This window comes from Anolis carolinensis, chromosome 3 (genome assembly GCF_035594765.1).
Source record: "Anolis carolinensis isolate JA03-04 chromosome 3, rAnoCar3.1.pri, whole genome shotgun sequence".
In the NCBI taxonomy this organism is placed as follows: domain Eukaryota; kingdom Metazoa; phylum Chordata; class Lepidosauria; order Squamata; family Dactyloidae; genus Anolis; species Anolis carolinensis.
This window is the reverse complement of record NC_085843.1, coordinates 69,415,678-69,435,224: the sequence shown is the minus strand read 5'-3', so window position 1 is coordinate 69,435,224 and position 19,547 is coordinate 69,415,678. Positions and strand designations below refer to the sequence as shown.

The 19,547-nt window shown below is 38.1% G+C and overlaps 1 protein-coding gene across 5 annotated transcripts in view; it reads right to left on the bottom strand.

Annotated features, from left to right (window-relative positions):
• ncam2 (neural cell adhesion molecule 2) overlaps nt 1-19,547 on the bottom strand; it is a 401,448-nt gene that overhangs the window by 146,398 nt on the left and 235,503 nt on the right. For all 5 annotated transcript variants that reach the window (XR_010004200.1, XM_062975023.1, XM_008107637.3 and 2 more), the window contains 4 exons: nt 19,174-19,311; nt 12,044-12,161; nt 8,121-8,281; nt 7,270-7,415 (listed from right to left, as the gene is read on the bottom strand). Coding sequence is in view for 4 of the 5 variants with exons in the window: in XM_062975023.1 (XP_062831093.1) it covers nt 7,270-7,415; nt 8,121-8,281; nt 12,044-12,161; nt 19,174-19,311 (563 nt within the window). In the remaining variant the exon portion in view is untranslated. The remainder of the gene's footprint in view (nt 1-7,269; nt 7,416-8,120; nt 8,282-12,043; nt 12,162-19,173; nt 19,312-19,547) is intronic.

The following is a 19,547-nucleotide window of genomic DNA, read 5'->3' as shown; positions in this document are numbered from 1 at the left end:
TTCATGTCATGAAGGTGCCCAATGTAGCTTTGGAGTAACTGTTGCATCCATATGCTGCCTTAGAATGTGGTGACGTTTCTTTCTCTTGAGGTTTTTAAAAAGATAGCTGTCTGTCAGGAGTGCTTTGATTGTGTTTTCCTGCGTGCCAGGATTGGTTAGATGCCCCTGAGTGGTCTCTTCTAACTTATGATTATATGATACCACAGGAAAAGCGTAGCATCTAAGCACCTCCCTGGCAAGTTATAAGCTGTTCTCGATGAAGCTCATATTGGTTAATTTTGTATTTTTTTAAAAATATGTTTTTATTGTAAATATCAGTAGAACAACAACAAAATCCATCAACATAGACATCCAATCACATATTCTCGGTAACATTACACTTGCTAGTTCCACTTATATCTCCCATTTATGTCAAGTAGTTTTTCACCCCTCTCCCCTCCCCCTCATATTGGTTAATTTTGTAAAGTCAAAGTCCAAAGACTCCGGGATTTTCAAAGCACTGTGTGAAGATGATATGCCTTTATTCTACAGAAATATGATTGCTCCCTCATGGTAAAATGCTTACATGATTGTTCACATTTAGACATGAGGTCCAATTTTGTATTGTTCTTCTAAGACTATGGTTTCCAACTTCCTTCCAAGGTACACAACTGTGATTGGTAAGACTCTTGTATACTTTTCAGATAAACAATCTAACTTTGGTACTTCAGAATATATTGATAATGATCTTTAAAGTTTAAGACTAAATTGAATATATGATTGTGAAATTAGAGTTTTGGGGGTCATGTATTGAAAAAGACCAACCTGAGATATTTGAAACTTTAGACAATTTCCTATCTGATAACATGATACAGCTTTCTCAGGAAACAAGTGAGAAAATAAATGAATACTTGAAAGGTCTAAAATCATTTTTATGAAGTACTTCTCAAAACTTTGAGAAGGGAACAACTACTGGTAGATTGCAAATCCCTTTGAAGAAGAATGCTTCCCAGCTGCCAGATTATCAATCAAGAAAAAATAAGAACCTGATCAGACTTTTGACTGATACACTTTAAAAGCTGAATTCAAAGAAAAATCCCTTATTAACTTTTGGGCAGACATCAGCAGAGAATATGAACAGCTTTCTGACAAGGTGCTTAAGTTTCTGTTGCCATTTATAAATACAAAGCTGGTGGAAAGAGCTTTCTCATCTTATACCTTTATAAAACATAAATCGAGTAGTAAGCTGAATGCAGTTCTAAAGATTGTATCTTACATTAGTTGAACCCGATTTCAAAATTAAGTACCTTAAAACTGTTGGAAATGACAATCTTCTTCAAGCCTTCTCTAGTAATGTTTATCTATGATCCTGTGGCTGTTTTCTTTATGTATGTTCTGGTGTGTAGCTTACATTTACTCTATGGTTACTAGGAAGTTATAAATGGGGCTGCAGGCCACATGCTCTTTCTTCTCTCCCCCTTTGACCTGTTTATAGCTGTTATTTTGTGCACTGAATGACACACCTAAAGCTCTGCTCTTTTAATGCACTGATAAATCTCTGTTTTTCTAACAGAAAAGAGATAACAGGTTATGCAGTCTAATAACTGAAAACCATTGCCTTGCATAATTATATCTGGTTGTATACCACAAGAGAAGATTATATGCTAAAGAGTTTTTGGCTCTTTTCTGAAAGGTCATGCTTTTCTAAAAAGTTATAATCTCCAAAAGGTATTTTTCCAAAAGGTTATAAATGCCATTTTGTAAAAACAAAAAAACGAGCTCAAGGATTATACTGAATATTTGTTGTGTGTAAAATATTTGTTGCGTTTCATATAGATGTTTTATTATTATATTATATTATTTCAAAATGCATTAAATATCTTCAATTACTAATAAATTAAAGTAACAAATGTATTAATGTAATGCAGGGGTCCCCAAACTAAGGCACGGGGGCCACATGTGGCCCATCAAAGCCATTTATCTGGCCCCTGCAGTGGCAGCTCCCTCCTCCTCCGCCAAGGAAGGTGTGTGTGGGGTGGAGTAGGAGAGAAAGGTGCACACCTTTACCGTCTCCTCCCTTGCCTGGTGCATGCCTTCCAAAGGTTTGCTTGTTTATAATGGTATTTTAATTATTATTTGATTAATAATTAATTATTAAGGGGTATTTTGCTAGTGCTTTTGGTGCACAAAGGCAGAAAGAGGTTGGACTAAATGGCCCAAGGAGTCTCTTCCAACCCTCTTTATTATTTTTATTATGATTATGATTATGATTATGATTAACATTGAGACTGTATTTATTCCTGTTTTGTTTTTGTACTTCAAAATAAGATATGTGCAGTGTGCACTGCATAGGAATTTGTTCATAGTTTTTTAAAAAAACTATAGTCTGAGGGACCGTGAGCTGGCCCCCTGTTTAAAAAGTTTGGGGACCCCTCATGTAATGCATTGTTACATGATTTAGGATATATTTACTTGAATTCATTTAATTCATTTTGAGTACACAAGCACACGGGTCTAGATGGAGTCTCTTTTCTCTTGGGAGGTTTAAAATTAGGCTGAACAGCTATCTGCTGGAGAAGTTCAGTTAGAATTCATGCAATGTGTGAAACAGTTATCCTTTTTTAAAAAAAAAAAGTATTCTGAGTATTTTCCTATATTAAATATATTTTGTACTTTCAGGTTTCCTTCATCTGATTCTATGCATTTCACATCTTTCCTAATAATCTGTATAAATCAGATCTGTCTAAAACATTATGAGATTTTGGGGAGATTTTTTTGAAATCCGATTACATGGTTCTTGAGAATGGACTTTGTAGATGACAACGGAATGGAATGGAATAATCAGAATATGTTACATGCACAAATATCAGAGTTTTATCCAATATTTATACTATCATTGTAAACAGTTTGGCTAGAAGGCATGCTTGATGCTTTTAAAAGACAGGATTAGTATTATTATGTGAGGACTTTTTTCCCTTATCTGTGGTGATAGATATTACAAAAATAATACACCGACTTTTTTTGGCTCATCAGCTACTGTTAGTGTTAGTGTCAAAAGTCAGATGCCAATTAGAGAGCAAAACAGAGTTTATTCAAGAAATAGCCCAAAATTAGTCACAAACATAAAAGATGGCTTAAAACACTTAACTTTCAGTGTTGTTAAGCAGTCCAAACAAAAATATGACAAAAAGTATGTTTTAACAAATAAACCGGATTATAAAAGCAAATAATCCGGGTTAAACAAAAGGTTCTTCAATTCGACTCAAAGCGTTCTGAGTTGGCTTGGAATAAGCAGCCAAAACAAAGCAAAGACTTAGAAACTCCCAAAAAAACTCCCCAAAGTCCCAAACTAGCGATACAAACTTAAAGCCCCAAACGGGAACCCAAACTGGGCAAAGGAGGTCTCCACTGAGAGCCACTAGTAAACAAACTTGGAGGCTGGTGCGAAAGGGAAAGCGGCTCCAAGCTGCTACGGAGGCCAGCACCAAGTCGAGGAATTAAAGGGGCAGAGCAAAGAAGCGTCATCAAACCGGTCTGGAGTCGAAACAGGAAAGGCAGCGGAAACTCGCTACTAGAGTTCAAGCAAACACCAGGAGCTCAAGGAATGAAGTGGAGAGACGTCATCAGGACGGTCCAAGGTCTGGAAAGGAGACAGCGACGGGGTCGAGACACAGGCCAGGAGTCAGGAGCCATAGATAGACACAGACCAGAGAGCGACGGCAGAAGCAAGGTCGAGTTCCAATCCAAGGTCCAGAGGTTGTAGACATCAATTCAAGGTCCACGAAACGGAATGGCACAAAGAGCCAAGGCAACGGAGGCAACAGCAGCTAATGCAAAATAGTAATAACAGTGCAGTCCAGGAAAACCCACACAGTTCCAGCCCTCCGTTGCAGAACAACCCAGATTCACTTACATCTGACGCAAAGTCCTAGTCCAGTCTTCAATAACACGTACAGGAGTCCCAGTGGCGCCCAGCAACACCTTGCCACACACAAAGTAAAGTGGCTAAACATTCCCAATTTATCCCAATCCCCTGGGCGTCCAAACACCAATGCCCAAAGAGCAGGTGTCCCAATTCATTAATCCGAATCAGAACTCCACACAGCTAACGCCCGTGGGTCGGGTGTCCCAAATTCTTCATCAGAATCCCAATCAACCTGTCCAGCTCCATGCACACCTGAGGATCCATCCTCACTCCTCCAAGCAGACCAAGTGCGGTCTGCTTCTGAAGATACCCAAGCTTCCCCAGTGTCAACAGTATCCATGGGCCCCAATTCCTCCCCAGGCATCTCCAGTGCCCGTGCCCAGTCAGTGCCCACTTCTTCAGCCACCACCTGTTCCCCAGCATCCATTTCTTCCACAGACTCCCCATCTGAATCTTTCTCAGAAAACTCCCCATCGAGGTCCCTAATTCTCTATCTGTGCAAATCCTCCAACGAGCCCTCCTTGCGAGGGTTTTTCCTTCCTCTCCTGATCCCACCACTATCGTTCACAGTCCCCGAAGGCGCAGTCACAACAGTTAGTGTATTTTATGTGTGGCCCAAGACAATTCTTCTTCTTCCATTGTGGCCCAGGGAAGCAAAACCTTTGAATACTCCTGCTATAAATGAAAAACTTCATTTAGAAATCAGATGTAAGGAAACATCAGAATAAAAGCCATAATTACAACCAAAATCAAATAAAAAGATATGTAAAAAAGAGTTACAGGGAGAGATCTACTCCCCTGTTTAAGGAGCTCCACTGGCTGCCGTTCACTTTCCGATTCCAATTCAAGATGCAGACCATCATTTATAAAGCCCTAAACGGTTTGGGACCCACCTACCTTCGTGACCGTATCTCCTACCATAAACCTGCCCGATCTCTTCGATCATCAGGGGAGGCCCTCCTGTCGCTACTGCCTGTATCCCAGACCCGCCTTGTGGGAACAAGGGAGAGGGCCTTTTCTGCTGTGGCCCCCCGTTTGTGGAACTCACTGCCCATCGAAATCAGGCAAGCCCCCACTCTTTTAGCCTTCGGGAAAGATTTAAAAACATGGCTCTTCCGGTGTGCTTTCGGAGAGTAACTGTTACACACTTCTTTTGTTACTCCCCCCAACATCTATCCTCTAGACTGTTTTTCTATCTTATGTTCCTGTTCTCCGTGGTTTTATTCTTATCTTTTTCTCACCCTAGTTTTAACTGAGTGTCTCATGCGGCCTGCCCTGTTATATTGCTTTTTTGATTTTGTGTTGCACTGTACATGATTATTTATTGTATTGTTTAATTGTATTATGATATGTTGTTTTTATATTTTTATTTTATATTTTGTATTTATATTTTATATTATATTTTATATTGTATTGTCCTGGGCATGGCCCCATGTAAGCCGCCCCGTGTCCCCGTTGGGGAGATGGTGGCGGGGTATAAATAAAGTATTATTATTATTATTATTATTATTATTATTATTATTATTATTATTATAAACACAGCACTTTAAAGGATGTAATGGCTCAATGACAACAATGAGGGATGACAATTTGTCTTGAAAAACTTTGCTGTATGTCTTTACTGTGTCAATATTAGTTTAAATTCCAAAAAGTAAAAAAAAGTGTTGCCATGGAAGGCAGACAAAATAAAACAAAGCAATTCAAAACAATTTTAAAAAATCCCTCAACACAACTTTTTCCATACAATAAAGTATCCAGCAGTCAATGGGTAACTAACAAATCTATGTGTAATTCCAGTTTACAAACTGAAATGGGAAAGTTAAGCAATTAAGGATTTTCAAGTCATGGCAGGAAATGTATGGTTGTAGATCCACTTTTATATTGCTTGTACTACTTGAGAATGTGCATAAAGAGGTATAGAAGACAAGTGACTTCAAATAATATCAAAAAGGAGACAAAACAGTTCAAAAACAAATAATTTTTAATCAGAATATTCAGAACAGCTAAATAGGCAGCAAACCCTTCAAACAAGCACTACTTGCTAACTTTCCCCTCTTCCCTCACTATTCTTTGTTTTGGCTTATTTTATAATTACAAAATACATGTGATTCCATTCTCTCATTTGTGAGAGTTTGGGAGTTTGTGGTTTGGGAGTTTGTACTTTATTGCTACCCCAATTGTAGTGCTTATTGATGGATTAGCCAATGTTTGGGTCCAATGCCCTATACTATGACACAGCTTGAACAGCTGCAGCTATCTAAGTTACAGCCATTTCAGTTCCAGCAACTATGTACGAGGGCTATCCACAAAGTAGACTACGTTTTGGATTTTAAAAAGGACAAAGTATAGGATAAATCATTTACCATATGCAGCTGAAAACCATATCCCAATACTACATCTCACGTATTCCCCACTGAAATCTAGGCACGTCTCAGATAGATAAAGGAGTTTGGAAAGTTCTGCCCCAGGAAATTCAACCGCCTCTCTCCTCCATTTCCAACAATGGGGGCGTGGCTGGCAACGCAGCATTTTGGCAACGCTGAGGACAGAAGCGGCTGAGGACAGAAGGGGGAGAATTTCCTGGGGCAGAACTTTCCAAACTCATTTATATTTCTGAGACGTGCCTAGATTTCAATGGGGATTATGTGAGATGTAGTATTGGGATGTGGCTTTCAGCTGCATATGGTAAATGATTTCTCCTATACTTTGTCCTTTTTAAAATCCAAAATGTAATCTACTTTGTGGATAGCTCTCGTATTATATTTTTTTTGTCTCTGGTCCAAGAAGATTTAGTTTTATATAGGTACTCTGACAGTCAGTATTTTCTTTGCAAACTATCTTTTAGATGTCAATATGAAAAGTCTATATTTGCAGCTCTATAAAGAAGTTACGCCACTAAGCAAAGACACCTAAATCCTGTATCTTTAACTTTGGTAGCTTCTTTAATGCAAAAAACCTACTTGAAAGTTTCTGAATGCCTTTTGCAGTTTTTATGATACAATGGATATTGCAGAAGGAAGTAGGGTTTCCATTTTTCTCACTTTGCTTTGGTTCATGAAGGTTATTTCTATGAGCTCCGTGGCACATACAACAAGAGCACACAGAGATGTAGCCTAAACATACTTCCAAAGTCTTTCCTTACTTAAGTTGTGATCACTGTCCAAAAACGCATTGAACATTCAATTTAAACTACTTCTCTTCATTTCCCTTTATACAGAATGCCAGGTTTATAAACAAAACTGTCCTTTCATCCAAAGTATTTTAAAGTTTTAAGCCTACTTCTCTTTTATTATTAAGAAGACACAATTTATGCAACAGATGCAAGAATTCCGATTCTTGCACAAATTCAATACAGATTACTTTACCTTGTCACTTTCAGAGAATGTTACTCCATCAATGGCTCTTTTCCATGTAATTTCAGGCACTGGTTCTCCTTCTGCCTCACATATGAGGGTAGCTTGACCATTTTCAAAGGTGGTTTCATTTTTAAGTTGGATTATTTGAGGCTGTACTGTTGGAAATATAAATTAAATTATTCATTCTTGCTTTGAAGAAGTATAAATAACAGATCCTTCTATGTTTTGCTTGTAAAAAGGCCTGGAACAAAATGAAGTTGTTAAAACAATAAATACCAGACACAGGACCCCTCATTGAACATACAATACAGTTAGAGGCTGACTAGAAACCAAGGTGGACATAAAACACACACTGGCAATGCATGCTACAGTGCACATGTGAAAAGGCCCAGAAAAGTCTGATATAAGCTATGTAAGGTGCTGCAGCTAATCCAAGTACATCCCAGATCCAGGGTGAAATCAGCTCTGCAAAAAGCAGAACACATTGTAGACACCCACCCCTACCCTTTGCTGAAGCACAGTAAAGAACCCAAAATGGAGGCTGCTTAAAAATACCCCAATGGCATGGCTGGACAGCAGGGGGCTAATGGATGTCCCTGGAGGGATAGTTTATCACCTCCATTGCTAATGGTCACTTTCCTTTTTTTTCTACATTCCATATGCCTCTGGTGTACCAATGCACATCTCTCCCAGAAATGGGGGAAAAACCACCACAGAGTGGTTTGAGGCCAGGATCTTTGGTTAATGTAATCACTTTCTTAGCCTCAAACTAGTTCTAAGAATGGCAGTTTGATCACCCCAAAAGCTAAACTAGTTTCTGTCAAACCAGTTCCAAACTTTCAAAGAGAAAAAAAGCTTACCGAAAACTTGCAGAAATGTCTGATTTGTCATCCTTCCAGCTTTATTTCTTGCTTCACATATATAAGGACCCGCATCAATATTTTTAATATCTCTGATTGTCAGTTCTGTATTGCTTCCTCTCAATACATATTTGTCATTTTCCTCAATATGTTTTCCTTTTCTAAATAACAAAAAGGCTTAATAATTACAAAATGTGTTTTATAATCAAAAGGTTTGCACTCTATATTTTGATCCAGAAATGTATACAGACAAAATCATGTAATGTTGTACCTCAAAGGTATATATTTTCTACTCAATCTGCTATCTTGAGCTCCTTCATCACTGCAAATTGCCTGACCTATGGTCAATTTAGCCTCAGGTGACACCAGGTGATGGGGTAGTGTTATGCTCCAAGAAAAAGAGTACTATGAAGGTCTGGACTTCCTGTGACTCTTCAACTGGCTTCAATATACTAAAACTAGAATTGTTCAAGGTTTGTGTACTGATGTTGACCCTTGAGCTATCAGTTGACACTGCAGTGAGAACAAAAAATCTGGTCAATGAGCACGAAGATGGTATCAGTTCTTGGCACATTAAAGGAAAAAAGTGATTTCCCTACATCACATAGGCTGAGAAAGCACTGGAATAAACATCAAAGGGCATGAACAGATAGGAAATTAAATTGGCTTGATCTAGTGATGGGGAAGGAAACTACGATTTTTATAATTCAGAACATAGCTTTTCTGAATATCTCAGTAAGAAAAATAAATTTTCAAAACAAAATAAATCTATCTGTCACAGCTAATTTCCAGATATATTTATTTAAATAAGAGTATGAGTTATGCACGCACACGCACACCATGGAATATAAATCATGCAGTCTTCAAAGAAGTGAAAATATGTCCCAGAGGGAATGGCAAGTTCTGTTTGTATCAGAATGCAAGTATTTCAATAGTGATAGCAGAGGTTACAGGGAATTCTGTGAGATATAAATATTTCAATAAAATGAGCAATTGTGAAACATGACAACAAAACAATTTACTTTAAAACACACATATTTAAAAAGTAAACAGGATGGCTTCTTTTTATCAATGACATACAGTATTGTCTTCATTAAATCATTTGGTGCACATGACACAGGCAGGTAGTGTGACACACTATAACAGTATAACATTGATATTTTCTTAAGGGGAAAAATCTATATTTTATATTCACTATCTTTGCATTTACAAGATTCAGAAAATATCCAAGTTAGCTGATATGGTTTCAAATAGTGTAAGATAAAATGTAAAAACATGTTCCTCAGGAATAAAGTCATAAATGTGCAGAAATCATCGTCTGTTTTAAATTTCATCATTAAATACACTGTGAATGCTTCCCTCAAAGTCTTAGTACTAGAATTATTTCTTTCTTATTTAAATTTATTATATGTGATGATTTACAGTTTAACTAAAATATGTTTGAGACATATAAATAAAATGGCTTTAACACTTCCCCTGAAAAATCAGCCCTAGTAGCTTTTACAGTAACAAATTGGGCTTTTATGTATTAAAATAGCATCAGGGTTGATTTCTAATTGGGAATGTAAACCCATATCTCTAACATATCTGTTCTCAGTAAGACAGCTTGTCAAGAGTTCATTAACACTCACAACATTTGTCAACTTCAGCATAAGAAGAGGATAAATGTTGTTTGTTTTAGAAGCATGTGAAAAATTTCTGATTTTTTGAATTTTTATTTTTGGAAAAAGACTGGCTTACTTTTTCCCCTGTGTGAGGAAAAATACACAAATACAAAGAAGGATAAGCCCATTAACCTCAAAGATGCAGGAAACCTATATGATAATTATAATTGATAAAGGACAATGAAACATGACAGCAGATACTGTACATTAGTTATGAAATTTGTTTACAAACTGTTCTCACAAATGCAAAAAATACAGGAGGTAAGAGAGGAAATTGCACTTTTTTGTTCTCACTTGTCAAAATGGGACAAGCCGGGGTTTTATCTTGCAATTTGTAATATTCAGAATTATAAAAGATAATTGAGCATTAAGCAGAATTTCATTCTGCACTTCATAATAAGTGCTTTATAATGAGTTCTTTATAATAAATAAATCAACTGATGATTGTTATTCATTATTAATGTCAAATTAGTCATGCAGATTGTTATGGTTGAGCCTTATGGCTCCGATACTGGGAGACGTGGTCGTAAGACTCCTCGGGAGTCAGACTCTCTTGAGGAGCGAGAAAGGAAACGGCTGCGGGACTTATTTGCAGAACCAACAGACGAAGACTCCTTTGAGGGTTTTACCGAGGGAATGGAGGAAGAGGTGGTTAGCTCAGAGGAGGATGACATGGAATGGACTCGTGTGAGGGAGGATTTGGGTCTCACCGGCAATGATAGTATGGGAGGCGACTGGGGAGTTGCAGGATTAGACCCGTGGACGAGCTGGAGGGATGGGACGGGATCCACAGCTGGGGATGCTGTGGGGCGTAGTCAAAGGTGTTTTAGCTCTGATGAGGAGGATGATGATGAGGCACCTGGAATTAGGGTAACAGCTGACAGCGATGAGGAGTTGTAAACTGGCATAAAATGGGGTTTGGAATCCAGGGCTAATTGCGTTGGGCAAGGTAATCTGGACGAACGCTTGGGCTCTTGTTGGGAATTTCCTGAAGACGGGTGTGATTCGTTTGCTGAATACGTAAGTTACCAAGGACACTGGGCATAGATGGCGGGAGGAACTGTGTGGGCTTTTCCTGTGCAACTTGTGTTTAATCTTAATAGCTTGGACCTCCGTCGTCTTTTTGACGGACATTAATTGCCTACTCTGGATTGACGCTGGACTGACTGACTGACTGACTGACTACGACCTTGGACTATCCCTTCTGTGATTATCGGTGGAACTGGTGAACTAAAGACGTCTGTACCTGGCCTTCGACCTTGGACCGGATTGGGACCCCGCTGACTGCTTCTGCCCTGATTGATGTGTTTGGACCCGGAGTTCGCTTGCTGCACGGAGGAGTAACAACTTAGTTAATCAACCACAGCTGTTGAGTAGCAGAGAGTAATCTGCTGCCAGTTATTTATGTTTCATTGAATCTTAGTTTACCAGTTTTTGTTTGCTTTAAGAGCCAGGCTGAAGTAAGCATTTTTGGTTTAACCCGGATTAAACTCCCGTTTAATCCGGTTTATCTTTTGAACTGTTTTTTAGTGTCTTTTCATATTGAAGGCGAGTCTTTGCCTAGCCCTTTGTCTTTTACGGGCATTTTTGGTTCTGTATCTTTAATAAACTGTGTTGAATCTTATCTGGTGGCGTTCTGTCTGTGACACAGATCTTCACATGTCTCTAACAGAATTAAAAAATCCAATGAATGTAAGTGGGAATAATTTATGTGAAAAATAATTCCAAAGTATTAAGCTTGAACAAACATCCTTAGTATGACACACTATCACATTATTCCAGTCTAGTTTGGATATTTTCTCTTTAGATGCAAATTTTATATTCAATATTTTTGTACAAGTGGGTTCCTCATATCCATTATAGTTTGGTCCAAGACCTCTAGTAGTTATCAAAATCTATGGATGCTTCCCTTCCATTATATACAATGGTGTAGTATAATAGTGTCTCTTATATAAAATGGTAAAATGGAGGACTGCTTTTTAAATTAAAAATATTTTCAAGCCACAGGTGGTTGAATCTGTGAATACAGAATCTGTGAATACACAGAGACAATTGTATTTGCAGCAGTCAGTCAATATCTCATTTTAATGTAGATGGTTTCAGATAAAAGAGTCTAATTCCAAAAATAAAAATAAAAAAATAGAAACATGTCCCCCAGGAAGAAATTCACACAGACCTACTCATGCTATTTCTGTTCTATTTGGTCTATAAGCATTTGGTTTTTTAAATATACCTCTTATAGATGTATTTTGAACTTACCTATACCAGTTGATTTCAGGTTCAGGAGAACCAGTAGCTCTGCATAATAAAGTAATTGCCTCTCCTCGATCTGCTGTAGCATTAAAGGATTTCTGCAGCAATGTAATTACTGGAGGAACTAGACAAAATGTGAAAAAATTATTGAGTAAAAATTATTGAGTAAATAAATAATCCCCATACAACAATTTTATTTGCACACATAGCAGGAAGTATTTGAAAGTGAGGTAGAAGATTTCAGGTGTTAATTTTTTAAAAAAAACCAAGTTATGTACAGTATGCCCCAGGAACAAAAAATTGATAGTAATATGAGATCAAAAATCAATCCAATTGTCAAGGACTCATATCTGGGGTGTTCAAGACAACAGAACATTTCCATGCCATGAGTTCACAGCCAAGGTTGAGGAATGAAAACATCTGGAGCCCTACGTGGGAAAGAGCCTGATAATAAGAACTGGCTTAGACTAGAAGACCTGGAGGCTGTACGGAGAAACTTTTGGGACTTTGGGGGTTATTAAACTGAGAACTTGCCCACATTTTTTTCATTTGTAACTTTGCTTTATAGTGGTAACCTAGAATTAAAGAAATTTCGAATATTTTCTTGAGTGAATTTAATTACTAACAAGGTTCTGCAATCATCATAACAGGTTATAGATTTTGACAAATGCCGATTAATTTTCAGTAACATGTGATCCTACAATCCACTATCATCAATTTGGTGACAGTTCTCATTTTAGCAAATTCTTCCTGTTCTAGTGGCTTCAGAGAGAAATATGCGAAAATGTTCTACATCAAGGAACATTCTTCTGCCTTTTCATCTCTGAGAAAAAAGCTGGATAAATTCTATAGTAATTGGCAATGAATGAAGAAATTCAGTATTTCTTTGCTTTCTCCCCTCTACAGCCCTTTCTTAACCATTTGGCCCTTTCACCTGGTACAAGAGACAAATGGAGGGGTCCTGGTTGCATTTTCCTTGAGTTGCTTTTCTGTGAAAGGATGCATCTGTTCCAATGATTTCATCAGGTCATTTCTCATAATCTGTCATGTCTGAAGAACTGTTTTGGTTCCATCCTTTTGCTAACCAGAGAAGGATGCTTTTCCATTCCTTCCAGTAACCTGAATGGCACACACATAAGTGAAGGCTTGGGCTAGAAAAGCTTTAAAATGCTGTCTCAAATGATTCAGTTGAAATTGAATATAACATTCCTCCACGTGAATGAAAATGCTTTTGACTAAAGTATATTTTTATTTGATCTCCTAGATGCAAACTGCTGCTTATGTGGAGCAAGCACATTGAGCTAATTTGGCAAATTTAAAAAGACCTGTTAATCTTTATAAAGGGTCCATCCAACTTCTGGGAAATCGTAATAATTCATCTAATACAGAAAGAAGTGTACTATAAATTAAAATAACTCCCCTTTGGCCTATGTTGGCTAGCCTCTTTAACTTAAACTTTGACTTTTGGGACAAAACCAACACTAACCGTTTTTTTCTCCAATAACAGTTTCTTGCTAAGGGCACTTCCACACATGACTTAAACATATGTCAAAGTGGGTTTAAAAAACCCACTTCAGAATGGGTATGCATCCCCCCCTCCAAAAAAACCCCCTGGGCTTTCCTGGTGTGTGTGTGTGTGTACATGCCACCCTGCTAACAATCAGGATGGCATGCAGCCACTCCAAAGCCCCCCCAAAATAAGCCCTTAAAAGTTTTAAAAACTTACTCAACTGCCATTATCTTTCTCCTCATATCCCCCTGGTGTGAGGAAATGATTTGCCAGTAGACTGGGGGGGGGGGGGGGAAGGAGAAGGTAATGGTGGCAGGGTAAGGTGTTTTTTTTTTTTAACTTTTAAGGGCTTGTTTTGTGGTTTGGGGAGAGGGAGTGGGTGCCCTCTCAGTTTTTCGGGCTCCTGGAGCCTGAAAAACCAAGATCGCTATGTGGATTGGTTCTGGCCCCAATTTACACAGGGCCCACACCTAATAAGACCTGGATCTTACCTAAGATCTGGATCTTAACATGTGTTTAATTAATTTGAGAAACCCTGCTTTGTTCTGAATTAATTCAGTTTTACCAATGGCATGTTTGGATGCCTCCGGTAAAACCAAGACAGGCTTCAGTTTTGCCTGTCTTGATGAGCCCTAAGAGAGAAAGGAGGGAAATTAACAATTCTTCATTTTTAAAAAAAGTTGTAAAAGAACCACTGAGTCACCAAAAACAACAAAGCTAATCAACAGTTACAAAAAAATTCCTAAACACATAAATCTTCATAATATATTCAAATAGGCACCATTATGCTTAAATTAACATAATTTTAAATTAAATAAACATTTGAAGTCTTTTGTGCACAACAATACCAAAATGAAATAGTTAGATTTATTGCAGTTACTTTAAATTAAAATTTATCCTAATTTAAATTTCTGACATAGCCAGGTACATGAAATAATATTGTATACTGATGTGAGAAAATTGTGGGGCCTTTGGAATTCTCAGCTAGAGGGGTCCTGGCTTTCCTAAACTACATTTTCCAGAATTCTGCAGGAGCAAACCAGAAGATAGCGAGATGAAAACCACCATTCTATAACACTAATGTGATCCTATATTTTCATGTTCTTGGCCTGTTTTATCATATATTCATTCTGGTTCCATTGCTACATCACATTGCTTCCAATAAACACCCTTCACATGGTTATCCATTTACTTTGGCCCTAGGCAACATTGTTCCCCCTGCCATTGTGGCCCATTGATTGTAGTCAAAACTGAACTTGTCACTTTATAACCATATCCACATATATATTGTTATTGACACAGAAAGCTTGCTCATTCTCATAGCTATAAAATTCTGTTCCCAGGCACTTCAGCCATTCATCTGATGAAGTTTATGAAAGCATATGCTAACAACTTCCTTTTTTCAGTTAGTCTTAAAGGTACTACAGGATCTCATTGCATGCTGATCCAGACTAATATAGATATATTTGAATTCAATTATATGCCAAGAATTACTTGTGGAGACACTGGAGTATGACTATTACATGGCTAAGTAAGAATCATTTTGGGGACCTTGACAACTTCATCCTTTCTTACAGCCATCACCAGAAACCATAACACAATTTCTTGTACAGAATCATTGTTTAGTACCGTTTTCAACCTCTAAAGACCCCATCTATGCTGACTATTGAAAGCCTTTAAGGCTCCATTTAAGATGACCATTGAAGCTGTTACAAACTATACACCACCAGTTCATGGATGAAAAAGTATACCGCACATTAAAGAAAGTCACAGAAATATCCGAGTTAAGCTCTTTAATGTGTTTCAGCAGATCCCAATATATCCCACGGCAACATTCACTCTGCAAAATAAGAAGTTCATTGTATTATTCAAAACAAGTGAGCAAACGGGTTGCCAAAAGGCAGGGGTTACTGGTAGGGATAGTGGTTATTTCTATCCCTGACTGTAATTTCCCCTTCTTTTTACCACTTATGCCTATGAAAAATTGATGCACATATCTCCCAGAAATAGGGGGAAATAACACAGTTAATGTAATAACTTTTGCAGAGAATGAAAAAGGCCCTGCCCTAAACTACATTTCCCAGAATGCAGTGCTCAGCATCAGAAATTCCAATGACACCTAATAAAAATGATTGAATCTGCAAAGAGGAGTAAAGTAAGTAAGTAATAGTATAAATCTGTGCTAAGTAGAAGTTATGTCATTGTGTGCCATAAAGATAGACAGATATTCAAGGGAATTGCTGTTATCGCATTTGGGAGGGGGGGTAAATTGGTAATAACAAGGCAGCAGGAGACAACAATATCCCAGCTGAGTTGTTTAAAATCTTGAAAGATGATGCTGTCAAGGTGATGCATGCCATATGCCAGCAAATATGGAAAACACAAGAATGGCCATCGGATTGGAAAAAAATCCATTTATATCCCATACCAAAAAAAGGAAATGCTAAAGAATGCTCAAACTTTCATACAGTGGCACTTATTTCACATGCCAGTAAAGTAATGCTCAAGATCCTGTAAGGCAGACGGGTTTAGAAAAGGCAGAGGAATGAGAGACCAAATTGCCAATATCCGTTGGATAATGGAGGAAGTTAGGAAGTTTCAGAAAAACATCTATTTCTGCTTTATTGACAATTCTAAAGCTTTCAACTGTGTGGACCATAATAAATTGTGGCATGTGGTGGTATGGGGATACCAAGTCACCTTGTCTGTCTCCTGAGAAATCTGTATAAAGACCAAGTAGCCACAGTAAGAATAGACCACGGAACAACAGACTGGTTCAAGATTGGGAAAGGAGTACGGCAGGGCTGTATACTTTCACCCTATCTATTCAACTTGTATGGAGAACACATCATGCGATGTGCAGGGCTTGACAAATCCAAGGCTGGAGTTAAAATTTCTAGAAGAAACATTAACAACCTTAGATGTGCAGATGTTACCACTCTGATGGTTGAAAGTGACAAGGAGCCAAGGAGCCTTATCACCAAGGTGAAAGAAGAAAGTGCAAAAGCTGGGTTGCAGTTAAACATCAAGAAAACCAAGATTATGGCAACCAGACTGATTGATAACTGACAATTATAGGAAAAACGTGGAGACAGTGACAGACTTTATATTTCTAGGCACGAAGATCACTGCAGACGCAGACTGCAGCCAGGAAATCAGAAGACGTTTACTTCTTGGGAGGAGAGCAATGGCCAACCTTGACAAAATAGTGAAGAGCAGAGACATCACACTGGCAACGAAGGTCCGCATAGTTAAAGCAATTGTATTCCCCATAGTAATCTATGGATGCAAGAGCTGGACCATAAGGCTGAGTGAAGGAAGAACTATGGTGTTGGAGGAAAATCCTGAGAGTGCCTTGGACCACAAGAAGATCCAACCAGTTCATACTCCAGGAAATAATGCCTGGCTGCTCACTGGAAGGATATTAGAGGCAAAGATAACGTATTTTGGCCACATCATGAGAAGACAGGAAAGTCTGGAAAAGATCATGATGCTGGGGAAAATGGAAGGAAAAAGAATAGAGGCTGACCAAGGGCAAGATGGATGGATGGTATCCTTGAAGTGACTGGCTTGACCTTGAAGGAACTGGGGTGGCGATGGCTGACAGGAAGCTGTGGCGTGGACTGGTCCATGAGGTCACAAAGAGTCGGAAAGGACTTCATGAATAAACAACAACAACAACAAATTGGTATTGTCTAAATTGTTTAAATCCCCAAATATCTGTAGATGTGAGAACCTTTCTGAAACTTCTGGGGATTGATGCCCTGGTTATCTTGTGCATTGTATATAAAATTCAAGGAGATAGCTCTTGTATGGGCATGTCAAACCCATTAGGTGCTTGGCTCTAAATGGTTCAGATTTAGCATTTCTAATGACAATTTATATTTTATAATGCATTGTTGTTTTTGACATTATTCATTCTAAACATGCATGTACTCTTTACAAGATATTCTAAGTATACTCTAAAGGCTCACAGTAGTTCATTATTGGTAATTATGCATACAAGCCTCTGTTTAGATAGTACTTCGTCGTCCCCCACAGAATTCTGTTTCCCAGGAAAGGGAAAATGAAGTGTTGTCCAAAACAGGATTAGTGCATATGGAATGTACTTTGCAGCTCCCTCAACCTCTAAAATTATATTCTGCTACGATTCTATCCGTGGGGCCTCCAGTGGCACAGTGTGTTAAAGCGCTGAGCTGCTGAACTTGCAGACCAAAAGGTTACAGGTTCAGATCCAGGGAGCGGAATGAGCGCCCGCTGTCAGCCCCAGCTTCTGCCAACCTAGCAGTTCGAAAACATGCAAATGTGAGTAGATCAATAGGTACTGCTCCAGCAGGAAGGTAACAGTGCTTCATGCAGTCATGCCGGCCACATGACCTTGGAGGTGACTATGGACAACGCCGGCTCTTTGGCTTAGAAATGGAGATGAGCACCAACCCCCAGAGTCGGACACAACTGGACTTAATGTCAGGGGAAACCTTTACCTTTGATTCTATCCAACCCGTCAGAATGTTTTGATATCAGAGCGACATGGTGTCAAGGCATTAAAGGAGGTTTGAATGAGGCTACTGGCAGGAAAGGAGAAGGGGAGAAGGAGAAGCCACCACACCTCTGCTGCCAATTCTCCCCTTTCACAAATGCAACAAAAATGGCCATTAGTCCTAGTAGGCAGAGACACTTGGAGACTTACAGGGCAACAGAGGTCTGGCATAAATAGCCTTGAGAGAGGCAGATGTCTTATGGAGCAAAGGCAGGGAAGTAGTCTTAATGGGGGTGGTTACAAGTTTCATGTTTTCTTCCTCCATTTTTGCATGGATATTGCACCCCTAAACATGGCAAAAGTGGAAGATCAAATATATGTTCACATAATTAAATTATAATTGTTCTTTAATTAGATTAGGCATCATATTTTGACTGGCCAAACAGTTGTTGAAATTGAGTAATGTTATCCATGACTATACTGTAAAAGAGAAATAATATTATATTCACATTCAGGGCTTTTCAATACTCTAAAAATGCTGCTGTCTTTCTTTTTAAAATAGAAAATGTTGAAAGCCGTTTAGGAAATAATGGATAATGGCTTAATGTTTTTTACACATGGAAGAGATGGAGAGTTTATACATACAAAATAAATTGAATTATGGGTGATTCTTATTTCATATAAAAAGATTTCTAATGTCTCAAGCAAATGAATTTTGTCTGTATTTATCTGTATTCCATTATATATCTGAAAATGATGTAAATCCACTAATTCAATATTAACATTATTTTTCCATTTTTATCAAGTTTGATATTAGATTACAAAAATTCATACATTTGCACACAGATGTAGAATGGTCTACATTTGCACATAGATGTCTACAGCCCATTTGTAATATAATAAAGCCAGTAAATGCCAAAATTGAGCTGAATGATTAGCCATGCACACATTCTTTTCAGTTTGATACAGAGGTGTTCAGCATTTTATTTGGTAGAAAGTACTATATTTTTTATGTTTCTTTCTCACAGCAGGTTTTTAATTAAACTGTTGGTTGATACAATTAATTTCCTAAAACTGATTAGGTTATTCTAATACACCAAAGCAAGACATCAGCATTCTAATACACCATAGCTGCTTAATGCTTACCATTTACAAGTACAATGATATCCCGAAAATCAATTTCCCCTCTGGCTTCTACTCTTCCTTCACATCTGTAAACTCCTTCGTCACTTTTATTGATTTTAAGAATCTGAAGATTATTGTTTGGCAACATGGCAAACCTATCTGGAAAGGAATGCAAGATAAATACAGTAAGTGAATGTAGTGCTGAAAACCTGGTTGAGAATGCATAAGATATACTGTATTTCACCAATTATAAGACACACCTTTTGTCCAATTCTAGGGGATCCAAAAATGGAATGCACCTTACAAATCTTGAGGCCTTAGACTCACAGATATTTTGGGCCCCTAAAACAGGGGGATGTGATCATTTTGCACATAGAAGGGGGAAGTGGTGGAGG